The 20,234-nt window shown below is 37.2% G+C and overlaps 1 protein-coding gene across 3 annotated transcripts in view; it reads left to right on the plus strand.

The window, feature by feature from the left end:
• LOC128507126 (collagen alpha-1(XIV) chain-like) overlaps positions 1 to 20,234 on the plus strand; it is a 93,278-nt gene that overhangs the window by 58,316 nt on the left and 14,728 nt on the right. For all 3 annotated transcript variants that reach the window (XM_053477794.1, XM_053477777.1, XM_053477785.1), the window contains exons 25-41: positions 429 to 503; positions 2,102 to 2,241; positions 2,421 to 2,544; positions 4,169 to 4,312; positions 5,704 to 5,868; positions 6,001 to 6,039; positions 7,089 to 7,227; positions 10,770 to 10,912; positions 10,989 to 11,098; positions 14,399 to 14,557; positions 14,704 to 14,781; positions 15,650 to 15,736; positions 15,868 to 15,921; positions 16,028 to 16,123; positions 16,632 to 16,685; positions 17,946 to 17,999; positions 18,085 to 18,138. In XM_053477794.1, coding sequence (XP_053333769.1) covers positions 429 to 503; positions 2,102 to 2,241; positions 2,421 to 2,544; positions 4,169 to 4,312; positions 5,704 to 5,868; positions 6,001 to 6,039; positions 7,089 to 7,227; positions 10,770 to 10,912; positions 10,989 to 11,098; positions 14,399 to 14,557; positions 14,704 to 14,781; positions 15,650 to 15,736; positions 15,868 to 15,921; positions 16,028 to 16,123; positions 16,632 to 16,685; positions 17,946 to 17,999; positions 18,085 to 18,138 — 1,715 coding nt within the window. The remainder of the gene's footprint in view (positions 1 to 428; positions 504 to 2,101; positions 2,242 to 2,420; positions 2,545 to 4,168; positions 4,313 to 5,703; positions 5,869 to 6,000; positions 6,040 to 7,088; positions 7,228 to 10,769; positions 10,913 to 10,988; positions 11,099 to 14,398; positions 14,558 to 14,703; positions 14,782 to 15,649; positions 15,737 to 15,867; positions 15,922 to 16,027; positions 16,124 to 16,631; positions 16,686 to 17,945; positions 18,000 to 18,084; positions 18,139 to 20,234) is intronic.

Below are 20,234 nucleotides of genomic sequence, written 5' to 3' on the forward strand. Positions count from 1 at the left end.
CAGAAGTGATAATTACTCACAGTGTTTGTAAATGCAGTGAGGCAGCATATGGCAGCTTTCAGGCACATATTCAATTTATGATTTATTTTTTTTTTTATTATTATTTTTGTGAAATGTTAAACACAGTGGTGTTGGTTATCCTCACTCAGGTAAACACTTATCTACTGTCACTGATCTTGTGAATTTTGAAGCTTGATCAGGCAGCGAATCAGACACATCATCAGACAGATCACAGTAAACAGAGATGCCACATCCTCACATCCTCCATTCACTTCCTAACCAAAGCAGTGTGTAGGCTATAGATTAGCACTTGAATAAATCCTCGACAGCTGGTGATTTATACCGTGCAACCCAAACATTTACATGCTTATTCTCTTGCCTCTCCTGTCTCTCTTTGTGTGCGTTTATCTCGGTGTGTGTCCTGTTAGTCCCGGTGCCGACCAGTCCTCCCACCAGGCCTCCCACCACCACGCCACTCCCCACCATCCCTGTCGCTAAGGAGGGTAAGTGTCAAAATCTACAAATACAAAGCATTTTACAAAAAAAATATCAAAGAAATACAATAAAAATGCAAGGTATAACACAATGACATTTTTATAACATTTTGTCAAACTAAGGATTTTGATAATGTCTTATTGTTCTTTTATCACAATATATATATAATAGTCTCAGATTGGCTAAAGTATATTGTTGCTAATGTTTTAATGGCTTTGTTTTGACACATTTCATAGTTTCACTCAGTCAGAAACTTATATTAAAGAGAAAACATACAGTAAGAGCATTACCCTGGAGATTACTCAGTCTATTATTACTGGTGTTGAAACAGGAGAGACAAAAATAAAATGGTTACTTGAGTGTATATATATATATATATATATATATATATATATATATATATACACTGTATATATATATATATATATACTCAAGTGCATTTGTAAAACCCATCAAGCACCATACATCTGCAGACCTTCACAGGAAAGCAAGACCAAAACAGGTTACCCGCATCAAAAATCAATAATAAGCAGCACATCATCAGATTGGAGTTGTTATGAAGGCTTTACACAGCAGATACATCTAAATATACCCTGTTCAAGACCATTATTACAAATTTTGGATGCATAGTTTTACAGTATAGAAATAAATAAATATCAAGAGAAATCATGTAATTATAATGCTTAAACCTTTGACTGGAAGTGTATATACAGCAACATATATATCTGTATATATACCATTTTAAATGTGTATTATTATATTATGATTATCCTGGCTTTTATTTTAATTTTACCAGCATTTTATTTATAATAATTGTTAATAGTTTGTTCTGAATATTGTTGCTATGGTAGTAGTCAAACTGTGTTGCCAATGATTTTAGCAGTGTGATGCAATTGACATTTTCTTAATTATTATAGAGAGAGAGAAAGAGAGAGAGAGTAGTGTTTTCATTTATTTAATGAGCACATTCCAGCTATTTAAATATTATATTTATTTTTTTCTCGTTTTTAATTAACATTCTGCCTATTTACTGGAATTTCTGAACCTTCTGAAGTTCATACAACACATTAATTTCAAGTTGACATTATTTAAAATAGTTCTAGTATAGTTGAGAGTGTTTCCTGGTTGCTTAGTGTTCAGCACTGTCGCCTCGCTCCTCGCTCTTCCAAGGGCACACGCTTTAGGCTGATTGGTATTTCTAATAGTATATGATTAAGCATCTGATTTTGGTAAAAAATATTGTGCCATGATCAGCTGTACATTGTAGATAATAAAGGAATGGATGGATAGGTAAGGTTTCAATTCAAGTGCCCCCCAGTCAAACAATTATATAGCTATGAATTAAATATTAAATCACACCTGAGGTGTGTAAAAAGCTGTGTTTATTTATTTATTTTTGTAATAAATAAATAAATAAATATAAAAAACAGCTTTCCAGACCCAATTTTGAGAATCACTTAACCTCAACAGCCTGTTAAGAGCTTTGTAGAAAATAAAACCGCATGTTCTGCTCTGTTTCATTAGTTCAGCACTCAACTACATGACATCTGAACTCTCTCTTTTTCCCTCTCTCTCTCTCTCTGTATCTCTCTATTTTTTCTATCAGTCTGCAAAGCTGCAAAAGCGGATCTAGTGTTCTTAGTCGATGGCTCATGGAGCATTGGCGATGACAACTTTTTAAAGATCATCCGCTTTCTGTACAGCACAACTGGAGCTTTGGATGAGATCGGCCCTGGAGGCACGCAGGTCAGAAAGCTTGGGATTTCTTTTTATTGCACTTGTGTAGATTCACATTTAGTTGTTTACAGCCATGTCTCTGTTAATGTTAAACCCCATATTTATATTTAATATGAGTATAGATGATAGAAGTAGATTCGCATTAGCTCTAGACTGAAGCATCACTTACTTTCTCTCTCTCTCTTCAGGTGGCCATAGCCCAGTTCAGCGATGATGCTCGCACTGAGTTTAAGCTCAATGCATATGATAACAAAGAGAGTCTTCTGGAGGCCATTCAGAGAATTTCATATAAAGGAGGCAACACTAAAACAGGTAGGTGAATTTCTCTTAAATCTGTATGTATGCATTGTATGTGTTTCTGAATCTACAGCGTCTTGAATGGTCAGTTTTTTACGGCTGGGTGACATGATGCCGTTCCTTCTCATCCAGCTGTATACGAGCATTCAAGATGCTTTAGTGAGGCCCCCAAATATAGTCATGATGTTTGTACCAGAGCCAGTATTATCAAATTATAAGGCCAAAGCTTCTACCTGATCAAATATCAAATTAAGGATTACAAACGTTATGTAGGCACCTGTAACATCTACAGCTCTGGAAAAAAAATAAGAGACCACTGCATTTTACTCGAGAAAACGTCTGCAATGTCATCAAGAGGAAGATGAATGATCACAAACCATCAAGTAAAGCTGAGCTTAGGGCTGGGCGATTTTGCCTAAAAAAAAATCTTCGATTTTTAAAGAAAAATTCGAGTTTCGATTAGATTTTTCGATTTTTTTTCCAATGCACTTAAAGTGCATGGGCAATTATATCACCAGTGTGGTTGTCGGGGAAATACGCTGTCTGAAGGCAGATGCTGCGCAGAGTCCAACTAGTGTTGATGTAGTGAACCGTCAGACTCAGATATGGCTGCATCGTCCGGCTGGACCACAGGTCCGTTGTGGCTGAGTAGAACTGTATCTCCTCCAGCTCACTGCGGATCTTTTCCCGAGTTGTATTGTACAGGCGAGGCAGCGCTACATCGGCGAAATACTTGCGACTGGGGACAACGTATCTCGCATCTAACACTTTCAGCATGTGATTAAAGCCTCGCTTTTCAACAGAATAAATTGGCAGCATGTCTGTGGCAATATAAAACGTGATCGCCTGAGTAATCGCTTTCCATCGCGCTCCGTTCTTGTCATGCGATACACAGTTTGTAAAGCTCTCGGGAAGTGTAGTTTGCTTTTTAGCAGGTGTGCTAGAGGAGCCGCTTTCGCTACGGAGCCGGCTGCACTTCTCCCATTCTTCAGAGTGGTTTATTCCTCAGGTGCTGGAAAAGATTTGTTGTACTGCTGCTTCCAGTAGCAACAGCCTTGAAACATATTTTGCAGCAAGGCTTCGTCTGTGTTTCGTCTGCTGCATCAAAACCAAACCAGTTCCAAATTACGGAATTATTTGTGCCTTTCTTTGGAAGTAGTTCTCTGCTACACGCTGCCATGTTGTTTTGACTGTGTAGGCGGGGCGGCGGCTGGCTCATATCGCGCTACGGCAACAACAAGGACGTAACGCGGAAAAGTACGAAAAAACTATTGTGTCAAAAAACTCGAGTTTGCAAAATAAAAATCGTTGTAAACTACAAAATCGATAAATAGATTAAATCGATTTTTTACCCAGCCCTAGCTGAGCTGTTTGCTTTTTTGCAAAAAGAGTGGTTTAAAGTTACCCAAAAACTGGTGGAGAGCATGAAAGCTGTAACAGAAATACAGATTTCCTAATGTTATTTAGCCAAAGAATTAATTGGTTTTAAAAATCTATTTGTTTACAAAAGAAAAATCTATTCATTTACGGATTATTTGTATTTTGTTTTATTTGAGGTATTAAAGCTTTGCAAATACTAATATAATATATTAGTAGAACGTGTGACTGATGAACTTTGAACTCTGACCCTGTACTCTAGGAAGAGCAATGCAGCATGTGAAGGATGCAGTCTTCACCAGGGCTGGAGGAACCAGGAGGGGTGTACCCAAAGTGCTAGTGGTGTTGACAGACGGCCGCTCCCAAGACGATGTCAATAAAATCTCCAAGGAGATACAAATGGAGGGTGAGTTACACTAACAGTATGTGTCCATGTGTTCCTGTCCGTCACTGATGACTTCAGACCTATTATTTCTACTGCCTGACTGTGTCTAATAATTGTGTGTGCATTAACTTTCTATAATGTTCTATACTTTACAATTTTTTTTTTTAAATTTGCACATCTCTCAGAGGTCCTCCAAAGTGTGTATGTGTAAATGCTGAATTTCCAGCTGAAATCCCCCACACATGATCCAATTGATCATATCTCAAACTCAATTTATTTCACTCCTCCTCCAAAAATATACAGTTTCAGCGTCTTTGCAAATTAGATTATGCTGAGCCGAGCAACAAGCCATTCTTAGATGAGGTCACATTAGTGGGGAAATCATAATTGGCTTTTTTAAGCTTGTTTTTTTGTACATGCTCGCTAGAGACTGATCTGAATACGTATAAATGACTAAAAAGGTTTGCACCCCTTTAAATTTTATTTTAAAATTTCGCTGCTAGATACAATATTTTCAGCACAAATACTAAGTAACAAAATACTTAAAATAACATAATATATTTATTATTATTTAATGCTGTAGATGTATTTAGTTGATATATTTTGATCATATACTAACATAATGCAGTGTAAAAGAGTGTAAAAAGAAAAAAATGCATAGTTAAAAAAAAAAGATTTCTTTTTAAAACTTTTAGCTGTAGCTTATAAATTAATAATTATATGAAAACAAAGTGGAAAGTGAAAACACTTGGAATCACCCCTCACACCCCGGCGAAAACTGCGAAGTTCCCAATCAGACATCTTCAGAGTTTTTCATCACAAAATCTTGGTGTGAGGAATTGGAATCATTATTCAGACAAGATTCTCTGATCCTAACATAGATGCGTCGTTAGCTTACTGTAGGCTCGTTATAAATGTAATAACATAATATCTTGCTACACATACCATGGTGATACCACATACCCGAAAAGGTCTTGGTGAGAAATCCATTGATATAGCAACAACACAGTAACATCCCAGTGACAACCATGGAATCAAAATACAAGATTCAAGATTTAAAGTGCTTTATTGGCATGACAGATATTTACATTTGAATTGCTAAAGCTTAGAGATAATAACAGAAGCAAAGAGTAAAAAGAAAAACATTAAAGTCAGAGTAACAATAAATAAATGTATAAAAAAATGAAATAGAACAGACATTTTGTCAAAGATAAAGGCTAAGGCAAAGATTAATTGAAATATAAAGAGTGTGGCCTGGTTTAAACAGTTCACATGATCTGGACAAGACGCTGGAAAGACAGTGCTGTTAAATCTAAGTAGATTTGTGTCTGGATCCGAACTGCTGTTTCATATTTGTATTCCAAAGCAGAGCTGTAGTTCTTGAAATAATAATATTTCTGCACAAATTCCAGGTTACATCGTGTTTGCAATCGGTTTTGCCGATGCCGATTATGGAGAGCTAGTGAGCATTGCCAGCAAACCCAGCGAGAGGCATGTGTTTTTCGTGGATGACCTTGATGCTTTCAGAAAAATCGAAGAGAAACTCATCACATTTGTGTGTGAGGCTGCATCGGCGAGTAAGTCTTAAATCCTAGTATGTCTTAAAGCAAAAACTCATCTGTGTCGGTAATTGAGTGATTTTTTTTTTTTTTTATTTATTTAAAGTCCATAACATTCACTAAATAATTTGTTTTTGTCATGTTTTACAGCTTGTCCTCCTGTAGCGATGAGTGGCAGCACATTACCAGGTCAGTCACAAAAAAATACCAGCATATACTGTAGGTATACACTCAGTTAGTCATTAAGTTTCTCCATACATTAAAATTGCTTGTGTTTCTATCTAGGAACGAGTAACATGTCACATAAAAAGAATAAAAATCGTGTTACTTATAGTCATTGATATGGAAGTTTCCTGACATGATGGAAGAGAACTTCTAGATTCTTATTAGCATAACAGGATATAACAAAGCTGTGAGGGAGTGACTGTGTATACCAGTTATAATACAAGGCTACTGTACATTCACATTACAAGCCACATTTGCAGTACGATTTGCATGACATGCCAATTCACAATCATAATATGTTACTTACATCTGTCTGTGGTCGTGTTCTCTTCTCTGAAACGGCATGCATGGGTATATTTATACATACTTCTTCGCTCACATAAAAAAAAATATATAAAAAAAATTAGGTCTGTGTTGAATTAATGTAAAAAAAGTTGGATTTACATTACATCAGGCTGGTAATGTGAACAAAGCCAAAGTAATCAAAAACGTTTTTTTAAATCCAAAAGGTTATTTACTTAAATCTGCACAGTCATTTAAACTTTGAAAATTTATAGTAAAAATGGAAATATTTCTCCCCCGTCTTATGAAATCCGCAAAATATCAGTTTATACTCATGTTCATTGATTCTGTAGTGTTTAACCTCCCATCTAAGAGACCTAATAGTGGCATTAACACAAAAGTATTAAAGTCGTAGACTTTTCTTATCCAGTACATGAGTCTAAGCAGGATTCCTAATCCAGACATGACTCACCGTCTCAGACTTTTGCCTTTTATATCTTCTTAAAGCTATTTTTTCTATATTACAGAAAAGTCCCATGTTGTTATCATTATAAGCATTACTACCAGTCAGTTTGATCTTTCTTCTCCTTTCACATGACACGGTTTTAAAAAGCTTGGGACAATGCACTGAATTTAAGTTCTTATTTTTAATCTTGTCTGTCTCTTCCTCTCTCTCTCTCTCTTTCTCTCTCTCTCTCTCTCTCTCTCTCTCTTTCTCTCCGCACACACAGGATTTCGAATGATGGAAACCTTTGGACTAGTGGAGCATCTGTACAGCAATGTGGCCGGCGTTTCCATGGAGCCAGGAACCTTTAACAGCTTTAGTAGTTACAGACTTGCGAGCGATGCCCTACTGGCACAACCCACCAGGTGTGTACACACACACACACACACACACACTTACTATCCTGATGAGGACAGATAAATGGGTACATACTGTCAGGCGTATGAATTATGGAACAAAGATAAGTTTTTGGCATTTTGTTTCTGTATACGGCCACATTGAATAAAAAAAAAAAGAAATACTGAAGATATGAGCAACGTCAAGACTGTCTGCTTTAATCCAAGAGGTTTGACAATCGTGTGGCCTTAACCACAGACAATTTCATATATATACACACACAGCCCATTTTCGGGGGGTCATAAATAATAGAATAAACTAAACATAAGGATCGCCTTAATGCTTAGAGAAAAATCATTTGCAGTCACTGATCATATGGACAGTCCAAACGAAGGTCTGGAACCTGTGAACCTGACAAAATGCTGAGTTTCCTACCTCAAAATGCTTTGCCAGGCCTTTACTGCTGCTGCCTTCATGTATGTGGGTCTTTCTTCATTCAGTCTTGTCTTCAGTAAGTGAAAGTCATGCTCTATTGTGTTGAGGTCAGGTGACTGACTTGACCAGTAAAGAATATTCCATTTCTTTGCCGTGGGTAGCTTTCACAGTATGATTCAGGCCATCTGCAATATGAAGCGGCATCCTATCAGTTTTGCAGCATTTGGCAGAAGCAAGAATGCATACTGCTACTTTAATCAGCAGTCAGTTCATCAGTAAACACCACTGAGCCAGTTTCATCCACAGCCATACACGCCCATGCCATAACACTGCCTCCATCGTGTTTGACAGATGATGTGGCATGCTTTGGATCATGAGCTGTTTCTTTCTTTGCTCTTCCTATCATTCTGGTACAAGGTAAGTTTGATTTCATCAGTCCAAAGAGTCTGGCAAAGTTTTCTGCCAAAGTCCAATCTGGCCTTTCTGTTCTTTTAGTGTAACCCTGTGGTTCTTTTGAGCTTATGAAGCTTTATTTACTTTATAAACTCGTCTCTTGACAAATGCCAAAAACTTATCTTTGTTCCAAAATGTATGGCCTGTCTGTAGATCTGTAGATAGATAGATGGATAGATAGATAGATAGATAGATAGATAGATAGATAGATAGATAGATACTGTAGCTAGATAATAGACAGACAAATGGACAGGAAGGCTGATGGTTTAACTGTTGGGGGCAAACCAAAGATTTCCACAAGGTCAAAACCCTTTGATATACGGATGCTTTTGAGAATATTTGATCCCCACCAAATTATAAACACACGCAGCACGTTTTTCTGCCTCTGTCACTGTAGATCAAACGATATTATGATATTCTGGGCGCTGGGCGCTCTACATAATGTTTATTTAGCCTTTTTATTGTCCTCTGATCTCTGCACAATTACAAAGCTCTACAGATCATAGTGGTTCATTTAACATTTTCTTCTCACCTTGATGTAGACACAGTGTTATTACTTTGCTTTAACACACACACACACACACACACACATACACACACACACACACACACACACAAATGCGCATAGAAGGGGGTTAAATGTACATGTACATAAATCAATCAGAAAAGCACAGGAGTAATAAATGTCTCTTCAAAAATAATATTTTTGTATAAAATTTACTTTGCTGATCTGAGAAAGAAATCCTGTTTTTCAAAATACAATCTCATGAGATCTCACACACACTTTATTTTATCTGGGTTACTAGAAAAGTGTACAGAAAGTAAAGCCAGGTTCCAAAATTGAAGAGAAGGTAGATATGGTCCTGTAGTTGACATCAGATGGTGGGATTGCAGTGAAAAGAGGACAAAGACTAAGTATAAAACAGCATATGATTAGTTGAGTTTGTCTGTAAGTATGAGGATAAGTCAAAAATTAACGTGTTATATTAGTTCGTTTGTATCTGCGGTGCATGGACGAAGATTCACTTCTGATTAAGAAGTAAAGACAGTGGTGCATTCATGCCTCGCAGCTTGACTATATTTTTCAATATATATATATTTCTAAATATATATATATATTTTTTTTATGAGGGAATACTGAAAAGATAAACAGAGCTAAACTCTTTCTCTCTCAGCTTCTCATGTGGGCTTGGCTGGGTCTTTGTATTCAGCTTGAAGCGTGCAATGTCCTTGCCTTTGTCTTTGGCCCTGATACTTTATCGGTGCTACCTAATGACTGCACGAAGAGCGCAGGTATCAGGGCCCTTAAATATGCACGCCGCAAGGTGCAGCGCATTCGTACTGATTGTGCTTATGGCTCTGTCGCCTGGAAACCGTGTCTGGGTGACTGTGACTGCGTCTGTTCAGAAGTCTGCAGGGTAGCAGAAGTTCAGAAGTCTGCGGGGTAGCAGCCTGCGGGTCTGTCCGTTCTGAAAAAAACAAAAGAGTATTTTTATGCCGTTTTGTCCCCTTGTGAGACATGCATCGTTACAGACAAATGGAAAAGTGTATTGAAAAGCAAGGAGATCATGTCAAAAAATGTGTTTGCATTTTCTAAAAGTAAATTTAAATACAGTAAAACCTTGGATCGCGAGTAACGCGGTTTGTGTGTGTTTTGCAAGATGAGCAAATTTTTTTTTATCAATTTTGACTTGGAAAACGAACAAGTCTTGGTTTGCGAGTACCGAGTATTATGTATCACGCATTCGCATCTTGTTTTGATGCAGAGCGTCCCGTGATTCTCTTACTTTAGCTTCACACACATACACACACATGCAGAGTGCCTGCGCATGTAAACGGAAACACTTATCTGTCGGGATTTATTTTTCCTTTTAATTGCAGGTTAATTTGTTTTATTTTTACTTAATATTTTGTATTAATTATTTTTATGTATTTATTTTTTTGGGCTATTTTTTGGAGTTTCCATTATTTCTTATGGGGAAATTTGCTTTGGTTTACGAGTGTTTTGAAATACAAGCTCCTTGTATTTCAGTTCTTGAAATACAAGTTCCTTCAGGAACGAATTGTGCTCGTAATCCAAGGTTCCACTGTAAATTCTACAGCAAAAATGCAAATTATCTTAGACTCACTCTCAAACATTAACAGAATAACATAACATTCATTCTCTGACTCTTTAATGAACTCATAAATTTACAAGTTAATTAGCTTAACTTACATAAGACTGAATCTCGCTTTAACCTCTGATAGAAGGCAGTACTTGGTTTGTGGAATATGGGGTTAAATACTCTACATAGTGTACTAGCTTTTCATTTAACACTATTCAGGATCCTTGTCTAAGGCAGAATAAATGGAGCCATAAACAGAAACTCTATGGTCTCTTCTCCTCATATTCTGGCTACATAGTACCAGTAAAGTAAAAATCACAACTACTTTCACTCTTGTCTTTCACCCACACTCATTGTCAATCACTGAATAACAAACACACATGTTGGTGTATTGATATACTGTGATAACCCACACCTGCTAAAATTGAGGATGCATGATTGCACACACCTAAACCCCAAGCTAAGCAAACAGAAGAGAAAATAAAAGCTATATAGGTGATAGACATAAAAAAAATACACACACACACATGCTTATCTTTTGCTTGTGTTTGACCTCTGTGTTAATGATTTGATTACAGGTTCATCCACCCTGACGGCCTGCCATCTGATTACACAATCACTATGGTCTTCCGACTGCTGCCGCAAACCCCAGAGGAACCATTTGCATTATGGGAAATCCTCAACAGCGGAAATGAACCATTAGTGGGCGTGATTCTAGACAGTGAGTAGAGAGAGAGAGAGAGAGAGAGAAAGAGAGAGAGATTAGAGCATGTGATAATTTCTTTTTCTGTCTACAGATGCAGGGAAGACCCTGACTTTCTTTAATAACGACTATAGGGGTGATTTTCAGACTGTAACATTTGAGGGTCCTGACATCAAGAAACTCTTCTATGGCAGTTTCCACAAGGTGAGAACTTAAACAAATAACTTGCTCAGACTATTAAACTTTCAAGTAATAAGAAGACACAGGTACTGTAGCTTTAGATATGCACAGCTGATCTGCGCTGCCGCTGACGATTCACTCAAATTCAGCCTGGACCTACTGTAGCTCACAATGACCTTTTAAAAGATCTGGTCAGATTTTCAAAAAATTTTTTAAATGTTTTTTGTGAACATAAAATAAAAAAGACTTATAAAAGTTAAATTTTTGTTTAACGTTTGTACAAAACCCAAAGTACTGTCAAACATTCATTTATGTTTAGTTTTTTTCACTTCTTTGTCAAATATTATAATCAACCTTAGTCATGTAACTACAGCAAGAACACCTTACAAAAACAATTGGGAAAATCTTTTCATTTATAAGTACAATTTTAACACATATATTTTTCATAGGGTGAGGGCGGTGTTTTCATTTTTTGTCATTGTTCACAATTATTTTTACAAAATAAATATTTAATCATTCAAATGTTAAGCATTTAAAATGATTATACATTTGTTGTCATTCTTTAGGGTAACATACAGTACAGGGGTTGGAAACTGAAATGAAACTGAAATGCCTGGTTTTAGACCACAATAATTCATTACTATGGTGTAGAGCCTCATTTTGCGGGCAATACAGGATCAATTTGTCTTACAGAATAGTAGTCAGGTCAATGCTGGTGGAGAAAAACCATGACTCATTCCTGACTCGTTCCTCCAAAACACCCCAAAGTGGCTCAATAATATTTAGATTTGGTGACTGTGCAGGCCATGGGAGATGTTCATTTTGTTCACTTTTGGTGCATTACCATTCCGATACACTGCGGGCAATTTGGGAACACCAATTAGCCTAATGCAGGTCTTTGGACTGTGGGAGGAAACCGGAGAATCCGGAGGAAATCCACCAAGCACGGGGAGAAACATGCAAACTCCATGCACACAGAGACCGTAATCGAGCTTGGCTGGGAATCGAACCTGGACGTGCAAGGCGACAGTGCTAACCACTACACCACTGTGCTGCCCTGCACTTAAAACACTTAATCAATAATGCCTCATAATAAAAGCTCGTTCAGTGTGCCTGACTTAGCATAAAACATCAATCATTATCAGAAAGTGTTCTTACTGATGTGCTACGATGTGCATATGTATGCATTATAAACAAACTATTACTTCCAGTATAACTATGAGGGTTGTCCAAGTAAATCCGGGACTTGTGATTGCACAAAATAACAGAACACAGATATAAGAGTTAAAAACTCCCTTTATTTCTTTATATAATCCACTCCTACACTAATGCACTTATCTCAGAGTTTCACTAGTGCTTGGACACTATCAACATAAAAAGATTACTCAGTATGCCGGACCACGATCGTACTGCCTGCTTCATGTCTGAGACGCTGGCCTCCCAGGAACTCCTTTAATGGCCCAAATATGTGGAAATATCTTGGAGCGAGTTCAGGACTGTACAGGGGGTGTATCAATAACTCAATAACGAGTTCTTGTAATGTGCAAGTGGTGTTATTGAATGATTGTATGTACACTTCACACAGACAGATGCGTCTCCTCAGTAATTCCACTCGCTAAACGTTTGCTCTGAATGACCATCATTCATAGACGTACGGTCTCCCTTACAACATTTACACCATTCAAATGTTTTACAGCGACTCAGAGTCTCATCACGGTGCTGTGCTTAAGGCTTTCTGTAATGGTAAGGAAGGCCGATTGAATTCTCGACCTCATGGACTGTACTAAAAAATTTTATCTTATACTGTATACCGGTTTGACTTGAGCTTCTCATCTACTTATTCAACTTTACCTTATGGTTTTTAAACACTGTTCTAAATTGAGGCGGTAGCTTAGTAGTTAAAATATTAGATTTTTGATAAAATAACTTTAAGTTTAAATCCCAGCTGTTGTTGGGCCCTTTAGTAAGACCCTAAACCTTCACCTGTGGAGTACAAATGACATGTGAATATAAATAATGACATAATTAAATTAAATAAACGTAAATCGTAAAAAAAAAAAGGATTACTATGACTCATTCAATGAGTAAGTGAGACAGGTATGTAGGTGTAAGGGGTGAGGACTGTACGTCTGGACATGTTGAGCATGTGGGACAACTAAGCTATTATTATAATGATTGTATTTCGTAATATTTGTGTTAAATCTTGTGTTTATTTGAATACAGTATGGACATTATAGACAGCTTAGTAGATAGTAAACTGCTGAACTGGTGTATGTGTGTGTGTGTGTGTGTGTGTGTGTGTGTGTGTGTGTCTGTGCATAACTGAAATTGAAGACTCAGCTTTTTAATGCATCAACATTAATTCACTTTCTACTTACAATATTATCTATACTAAACACAGTGTACATTGCTGGTGTGTGTGTGTGTGTGTGTGTGTGAGGGGCAGATGGAGAAAAGCTTTCATTCCCGGGCCAATCTTCTGGGTTTTTATAATGGAGTTATTTTGATATATTTTTATATATGACGTTTATTTGTTGGTCCTGCAAACGTCAAAAACTGGGTGCGTGGATTTGAAAAGTCCAATCAGTCTTTGTCTTTGGACTGTGGGAGAAAACCAGAGTTCCCAGAGAAAACACACCAACCCTGGCAGTGTGAAGTGACAGTGCTAACCTCTATATCGCCACAAAACAAACAAACAAACAGAGAAAGCTTATAAAAATGAATAGTGCCCCAAATTGAGCTTCGGATCATATCAGTAAAGAATTTAAACCGTTTGACGTAAAGTAATAGTTACCACATCACAATTGTAAGAAACAATTGTTTTTTTTTTCATTATTTATTATTACACTGAATACACCTACAAAGGTTTATCTTCACTGTTTATCTGTTTAGTAAATAAACATACAACCAACTCACTCATGAGTAAATGCTCGAATCAGAAAGTTGTCCATGTTTGATCTTGTGTTTGGGGCAATAAGTACAAAATGATACAGTAAAGTATCATCGTGTGTCCTCCCTCATTTAGTCAGATTTTGCTTTCAAAAAGTCAGACTTGTGTTTTTAATTCAGTCTTGAATAGTTCTGAAGGACCTTTTTGTCTCTCATTTTCAGTCCAGTGGCAAATTGCTTAAATTTTATGTACATTATTTATTGAAAAGACAGAGATTCTGGGTAAACAGTTTACCTCCTTTAATCTTATTTATCATCTGTCAGTCTCTGATTTAGTATTATGCAGTAAAAATTAATAAATCTATGAATGTGAATGATTCTGTTATGATGATTGTGCTTGTGTGTGTGTGTGTGTGTGTGTGTGTGTGTGTGTAGTTGCACATAGCGGTGAGTAAGACCCTGGCGCAGGTGATGGTGGACTGTAAACTGGCCGGAGAGAAGCCCATTAATGCAGCTGGCAACATCACCACTGACGGCATGGAGGTTCTGGGAAGAATGGTCCGATCCCGAAGAGACAGGGACAACTCTGCACCGGTATGGTGTGTGTGTGTGTGTTTGTGTGTGTGAGATGCATTTGATATGTTTGTATTGTTGTTGTTCCTCTTAATATGTAGGGTTCTGCAGACCTACATACTTAAATAGATTTGTGTATGTGTGTGTGTGTTTGTGTGTGTGTGCAGTTTCAGCTCCAGTCATTTGACATCGTGTGTAGTACCTTGTGGGCTCATCGAGACAAGTGCTGCGAGCTTCCAAGTCTGGTGAGCTCATTGTCACACTCACACATTGAGTGTGTGTGTGTGTGTGTGTATACTTTAGCTCATTTTAAATATAGTCATATTTCAACGACACACTGTGTGAAATGTGACATTCACAGGTGATGATTTGGATCACATTATATATGGTCTGTTTTTATATGGCGTTTATCACGTTGGACGCACCTTCTTTAGTTATTTAACCTACAGTATGTACTGTATAACTGATTTCTTCCAAACACACCAAATCTATAATTTAATAATCATATTTCTAGTCAAACGTTACTAAAATTGTAACAGGAAATTGGGAAATTCTATTCCTAAATTCTATTAGGAAATTTTATAGGCAGAGAATTGTACTTCTTTCAAGAAATAATCTTCTTTTTTTTTTAAACTCATAATAATAATGAATAAAACTAGTAAAAGTATCTAGAACAAGACATTTTTTTTAGTTTTAGTCAAATTTGATTGGAAATAAGCTTAATTATCTGATATTTGGTCTGTTATAGTGAGAAAGAAAGTGTTGATAAAATGAACTACATTCAATATATTTTCATTTGCTAAAATATAATTTTATGAGCGTTGCCTTCCAGTTCTTCCAAGCAGTATTAGCCAGTTATCTGTTTAAAAAAAATGGAAGAAAGGAAGAAACTAAGTTCACGCACCAATGTACCTTGCTTCATTTGGGGTGAAAGGAAAAGAAATGTATTAATGTGGATTTCCATACCTTTAACAGTACAGGGTGATAAAGTATTTTATTATGCAGATTTCAAATTCATTTAATAAAAATGAAAAATTATCATTGCTGCTTTTGTTTAAATTTATTGTTTAAAATTAAAAATTTAAATTTTTTGTTTGTCTTCGTTGACTTCAGAGAAAGGAGGCGGATTGTCCGTCACTGCCTCGAGCCTGTACGTGCACTCAGGACAGTAAAGGCCCTCCTGGTCCACCCGGACCCACGGTACGCACAGGGATACAAACAGAATAGTATCTTACACACCCAGAACTTTGAGGAACATTAACTTTGATTCTTTTTACCCTGAGGTGTTTACAAACTCAAATGATTTTACAGTATATGTGTGTACTTCACAGGGAGGTCCTGGTATCAGAGGGTCACGAGGAGATAGAGGGGAGCCCGGCCCTGTGGTACAGTCTCTTCATTAACATTTGATCAATCGATTGTCAAATAGATGTGTGTGTGTGTGTGGGTTGGGTAGTTATAATTTCCTTCCTGTATGTGTGTGTATTACAGGGTCCAGTAGGTGCAGTTGGGGAACCAGGAGTACCAGGACCACAGGGCCCGCCCGGCCCCCAGGGGCACAGCGGGAGGTCTATTAGAGGCCCTCCGGTAAAACACACACACACACACACACAAACACATCAATACTCCCATGCACAGTGTTATGTTGTCGTGTTGCTGCTCATGTTTGCACATTTTCATGTGCACTTTATGTTTTCCTTGTGTTGTCTTTTGTATAGTACTCAGCATGGTTTTTGTTAATTTATGGTGTCAATTTCGTTTGTCTTAGACAGTCAGATTGTTCTAATTAGCTATCTAGTTTCTGTTAATTTATGTTACATGTACGTAGCAACTCAGTCCTGGAGGAACGGCGTTTTGTTTCATTGTGTACTGAACTGTATATGGTTGAAATGACAGTAAAAGTCCACTTGACTTAACTTGAATGCGTCACAGTTTAACTCCCAAGACATGCCATGTGCTCTTTTTTACAAGCCATGATTTTTCTTGTGTTCATTATTTACTCGCAACTGTGACTCACGTAAAATCTGAATGTGCTGCTGAACTCATCACAGAAGTAACTTAAAAATAATTAGTTTGTGCGTGCATGTGTGTTTAGGGTGGTCCTGGTGAGAGAGGGGAAAAAGGTGATGCAGGACCTCAAGGTGCTCAGGTAAAAACACCGAACATCTGCCTAAACTCCAACCTTTGACACACTCACTCATACAGGGTCGCAGGGGGCGAGGAGCCTCTTCCAGTAGACCCAGGGTACGAGGCAAGTGCACCCTGAACAATCCATCACAGGGCACACACTACACCAAATAAACACCAAACAGCCTCATCTGCATGTATTTGGCCTGCGGGAGGAAACCGGAGTACCCAGAGGAATGTGTGGTCTATGTGGAAAAAATTTCCATTTTGGATGCCAAAAGGATGCTTTATAGGTTTAAATTACAAAGTTATGTTTTGACATACAGTAGAAGTGCCATATTTATCTCAAACCGGTTGTCTCACATGGCCTGTGTGCAAAATTTTGACACAATTTAATAATTTGTGTCAAAAAAAGTGTAAAAAAAAAAAAAACACGTAATCTGAGTATGTACTGCAGGTGTGTGAAATCGCCTCCTTGCTCCAACTGAATTCTCAGCAGCTTGTTTAATAAAACCATTCTTTTTTACTACTACAGTATATACGGTATAGTCCTAAGAATAAAAAAAAATTCCTGAACTGAATAATATTTCTCTTTTACATGTATGTCAGCAGCTATTACTTTTTAATATGTCTATCCCCAAAAGTGAAAACTGTAGAAAATCAAATTTTTAGATTTCACTCCAACTCTACTGGGAATAGAATAAGATGTCTTGCTTACCTCAGCATTTAAATATAACCTGGTCTACCTATGTAGAAACAGTTTTACTGACTTTAAGTTTAAGATTACTCACTTTGATGACTGGCATCATCCACATTGGCCTCTGTCTCGTCGCCCGAGGTGGAAATCACTCAGGACCTTTGAACACAAGCCTCATTGGTGTGTGTCATTATTCAGCCCCCAGTCTTTTAGGGTATTTCTAGTACGTATCTGTGCCACTTTGAGTTTTAGGGGTTAAACAATTTAATTTGTATGCCTTTGTATTTAGGGATTATTTTCTCTGACATTGTGATAGTTGAGCAGATAAGGATTACGTCCATGTCACTATGGTACACAGATATCCAACAGCTTATAATAAAAGCATTTTGATGGCTGATTTTACATCACTGCTGCATTCACTAAACTAAATAACTTCTTTTTACACACATGATACAGTGGATATTAAAAATGTTCCTGAAAGTCATACCGTTCTGTCTGTCGGTCTCTGCTTATCGTATACTATATGTAAAGCAGCTCTTATTTTAATTGTATCTTACAGTAAAATATTTGTTGTTTTTTGTACAGGGCGTTCCAGGTACCCCAGGGACCCCGGGGAGGGAGGGACCTCCTGGACCCAGAGTAACATTTCTCTCACTCATGATTGGCTTATAGAACTCTCAGGTTATAGAGTGTGTGGGGGTAATGTGTGTGTTCTGCTTTTCAGGGTTTGCCGGGTAACGACGGACCACAGGGCAGAGCGGGGCCTCCGGGAAATATGGTGAGCGCACAGACAACAGTGCCCACGGATGTCCATTTATACTTTTTTTTAGTTTTTTTCATTTTATCACATTTGCTTCACGTTTTTAAATATGGATTTACTATTTGTTTGTTTGTGTGTGTGTGTGTGTGTGTTTAAGTGCACCTAGAGCAGAATGCATCATATTCTGGCATTTAGCCATGCAGATGCCTGAAATCACTTCACAGATAAAAATAATCAGAAAAGTCTACAAATTCTCTGCCGTTAAACATTTTTATTGCATACTGATGAGTTTTGGATATGAGCCACAGCACCATCGCCTGTTTTGTAAGGAGCCTTTTTTTTACTGTTTAATAGAGATAAGAGCTAAAGTGGTGTTCTCTCCTCTGTTAAATAAAAAAAGGAAACAACTTCAGGTGCACATTATGTCCACATTCAATATTTAGTATGCCTGAAACTAACCCAAAAATCGTTTTAGAATAGTGTTTCTGTATAGAGTAACTAACATCTTGACCTCATGGTTCCTTAAAAATGTAATTAAGCTACACTTTTACACACACTAAGAAATCCAAATTATATATAAATTCAGATTGACGTGCAAATGGAAATTTACAATATGTTGCAAAAAGGATTTGCTCACCTGCCTTCACATGCGTATGAACATGAGTAACATCCAATTCTTAATTTATAGGGTTTAATATGTAATATATGTAATATATGGATCTTATCTTACTTTTTGTGCTCTGTTATGTTGGATCCGGTGTGGGGTTGTCTTTCAGGAGTTGGGCTCGGCCCCTTTCTTCCAGTGAAAGGAACTCTTATGCCACAGCATTAAGACATTTTGCACAATTTTATACTCCCAATCTTGTGGGAACAGTTTGGGGACGGCCACTTCCTGTTTTAACTGCGCACAAAGCAAGGTACATAAAAACATGGATGAGCGAGTTCGGTGTGGAAGAACTTGACTGGCCTGCATGGAGTCCTAGAATAACAAAGATTCACATAAACACACTCCTAAACTTTGTGAAAAGCCTTCCCAGAAGAGCTGAAGCTGTTATAGCTGTAAAGGGGGCAGAGACAACATCATATTAAACCCTATGGATATGAGTAGCTTGACTTTAAGCATCCATCCATCCTTTTATCTATCTATCCACTGGCTATAGCATTTATTCAAACACTCTTATGATGTTGCAGGGCGCAAGTACACTCTGAAATGTAAAAACACAAAAAGCATTATTTGTAGAACATGAAAAATACTTTTTTTCTTATTTTGGGAATGCATCATTATAAAAGAGAAATGACTTGCACACTGGATGTGACATTATCCATATATTTGACGTATAAACAATTGACTTTTTTCTCTCTTCTTTAAATCAGTGCGATTTCGAAGTCCGATGGAAAGTTTTATGTTATCAATGCTTTGTTTCTGTGCTCAAAAATTTTTTTTTCCCAGTTTGTGTGCAATGCCTTAATGTTTTTACAAAAGTTCAAGCTTCCTCAAATCGTGTTTAACCCTGTCACCCGGCCTTTCCTCAGTGGGATGCGACCCTGTTGTTATTAGAGCATTACTGCTTCTCAGTTCTCAAAGGAAAATAATATTGCTTTTTTTTTTTTCTTTTTTTTTCTTTCTGCATTTCACTGCTGGATAAATTTTTCAAATGCTTTGCTGTGCTACTTGGCATATTGGTCGCTTTGTCTTTTCGCACATAGATCACATAAATGGAATTTCATATCTATAGTTGATGCTGTGTGATATACAATAATCTGTCTATAACTTACACACAAGCATAAAGGGTTTTAAAGAATTTCACTTCAGTTAAGAGTAGCTTTACAAAATTTCATATATACTCTATATTTTGATCCTTCGGACTCTCTGGGACGACATGACCCTTGAACCTTGAGAGAAAAAGGATTCTCGTCAAAGAATATTGCGATTAAAAATCATTGCAGTGTACAGTACAGGTGTAGAAGGGTTCCCTAGGGTGAGTAAAAAGACAGTGTCTATGATCAAAGCAGCATAAACATTTAAATTATTCTTGTAAGATAATCCATGCTTATAATAAGTGCTTTTGTTCTTACTGAAATATACAGTAAGGCAAAAGGAAAAACAGAAATTG

Source organism: Clarias gariepinus, chromosome 2, assembly GCF_024256425.1.
Source record: "Clarias gariepinus isolate MV-2021 ecotype Netherlands chromosome 2, CGAR_prim_01v2, whole genome shotgun sequence".
Lineage (NCBI taxonomy): Eukaryota > Metazoa > Chordata > Actinopteri > Siluriformes > Clariidae > Clarias > Clarias gariepinus.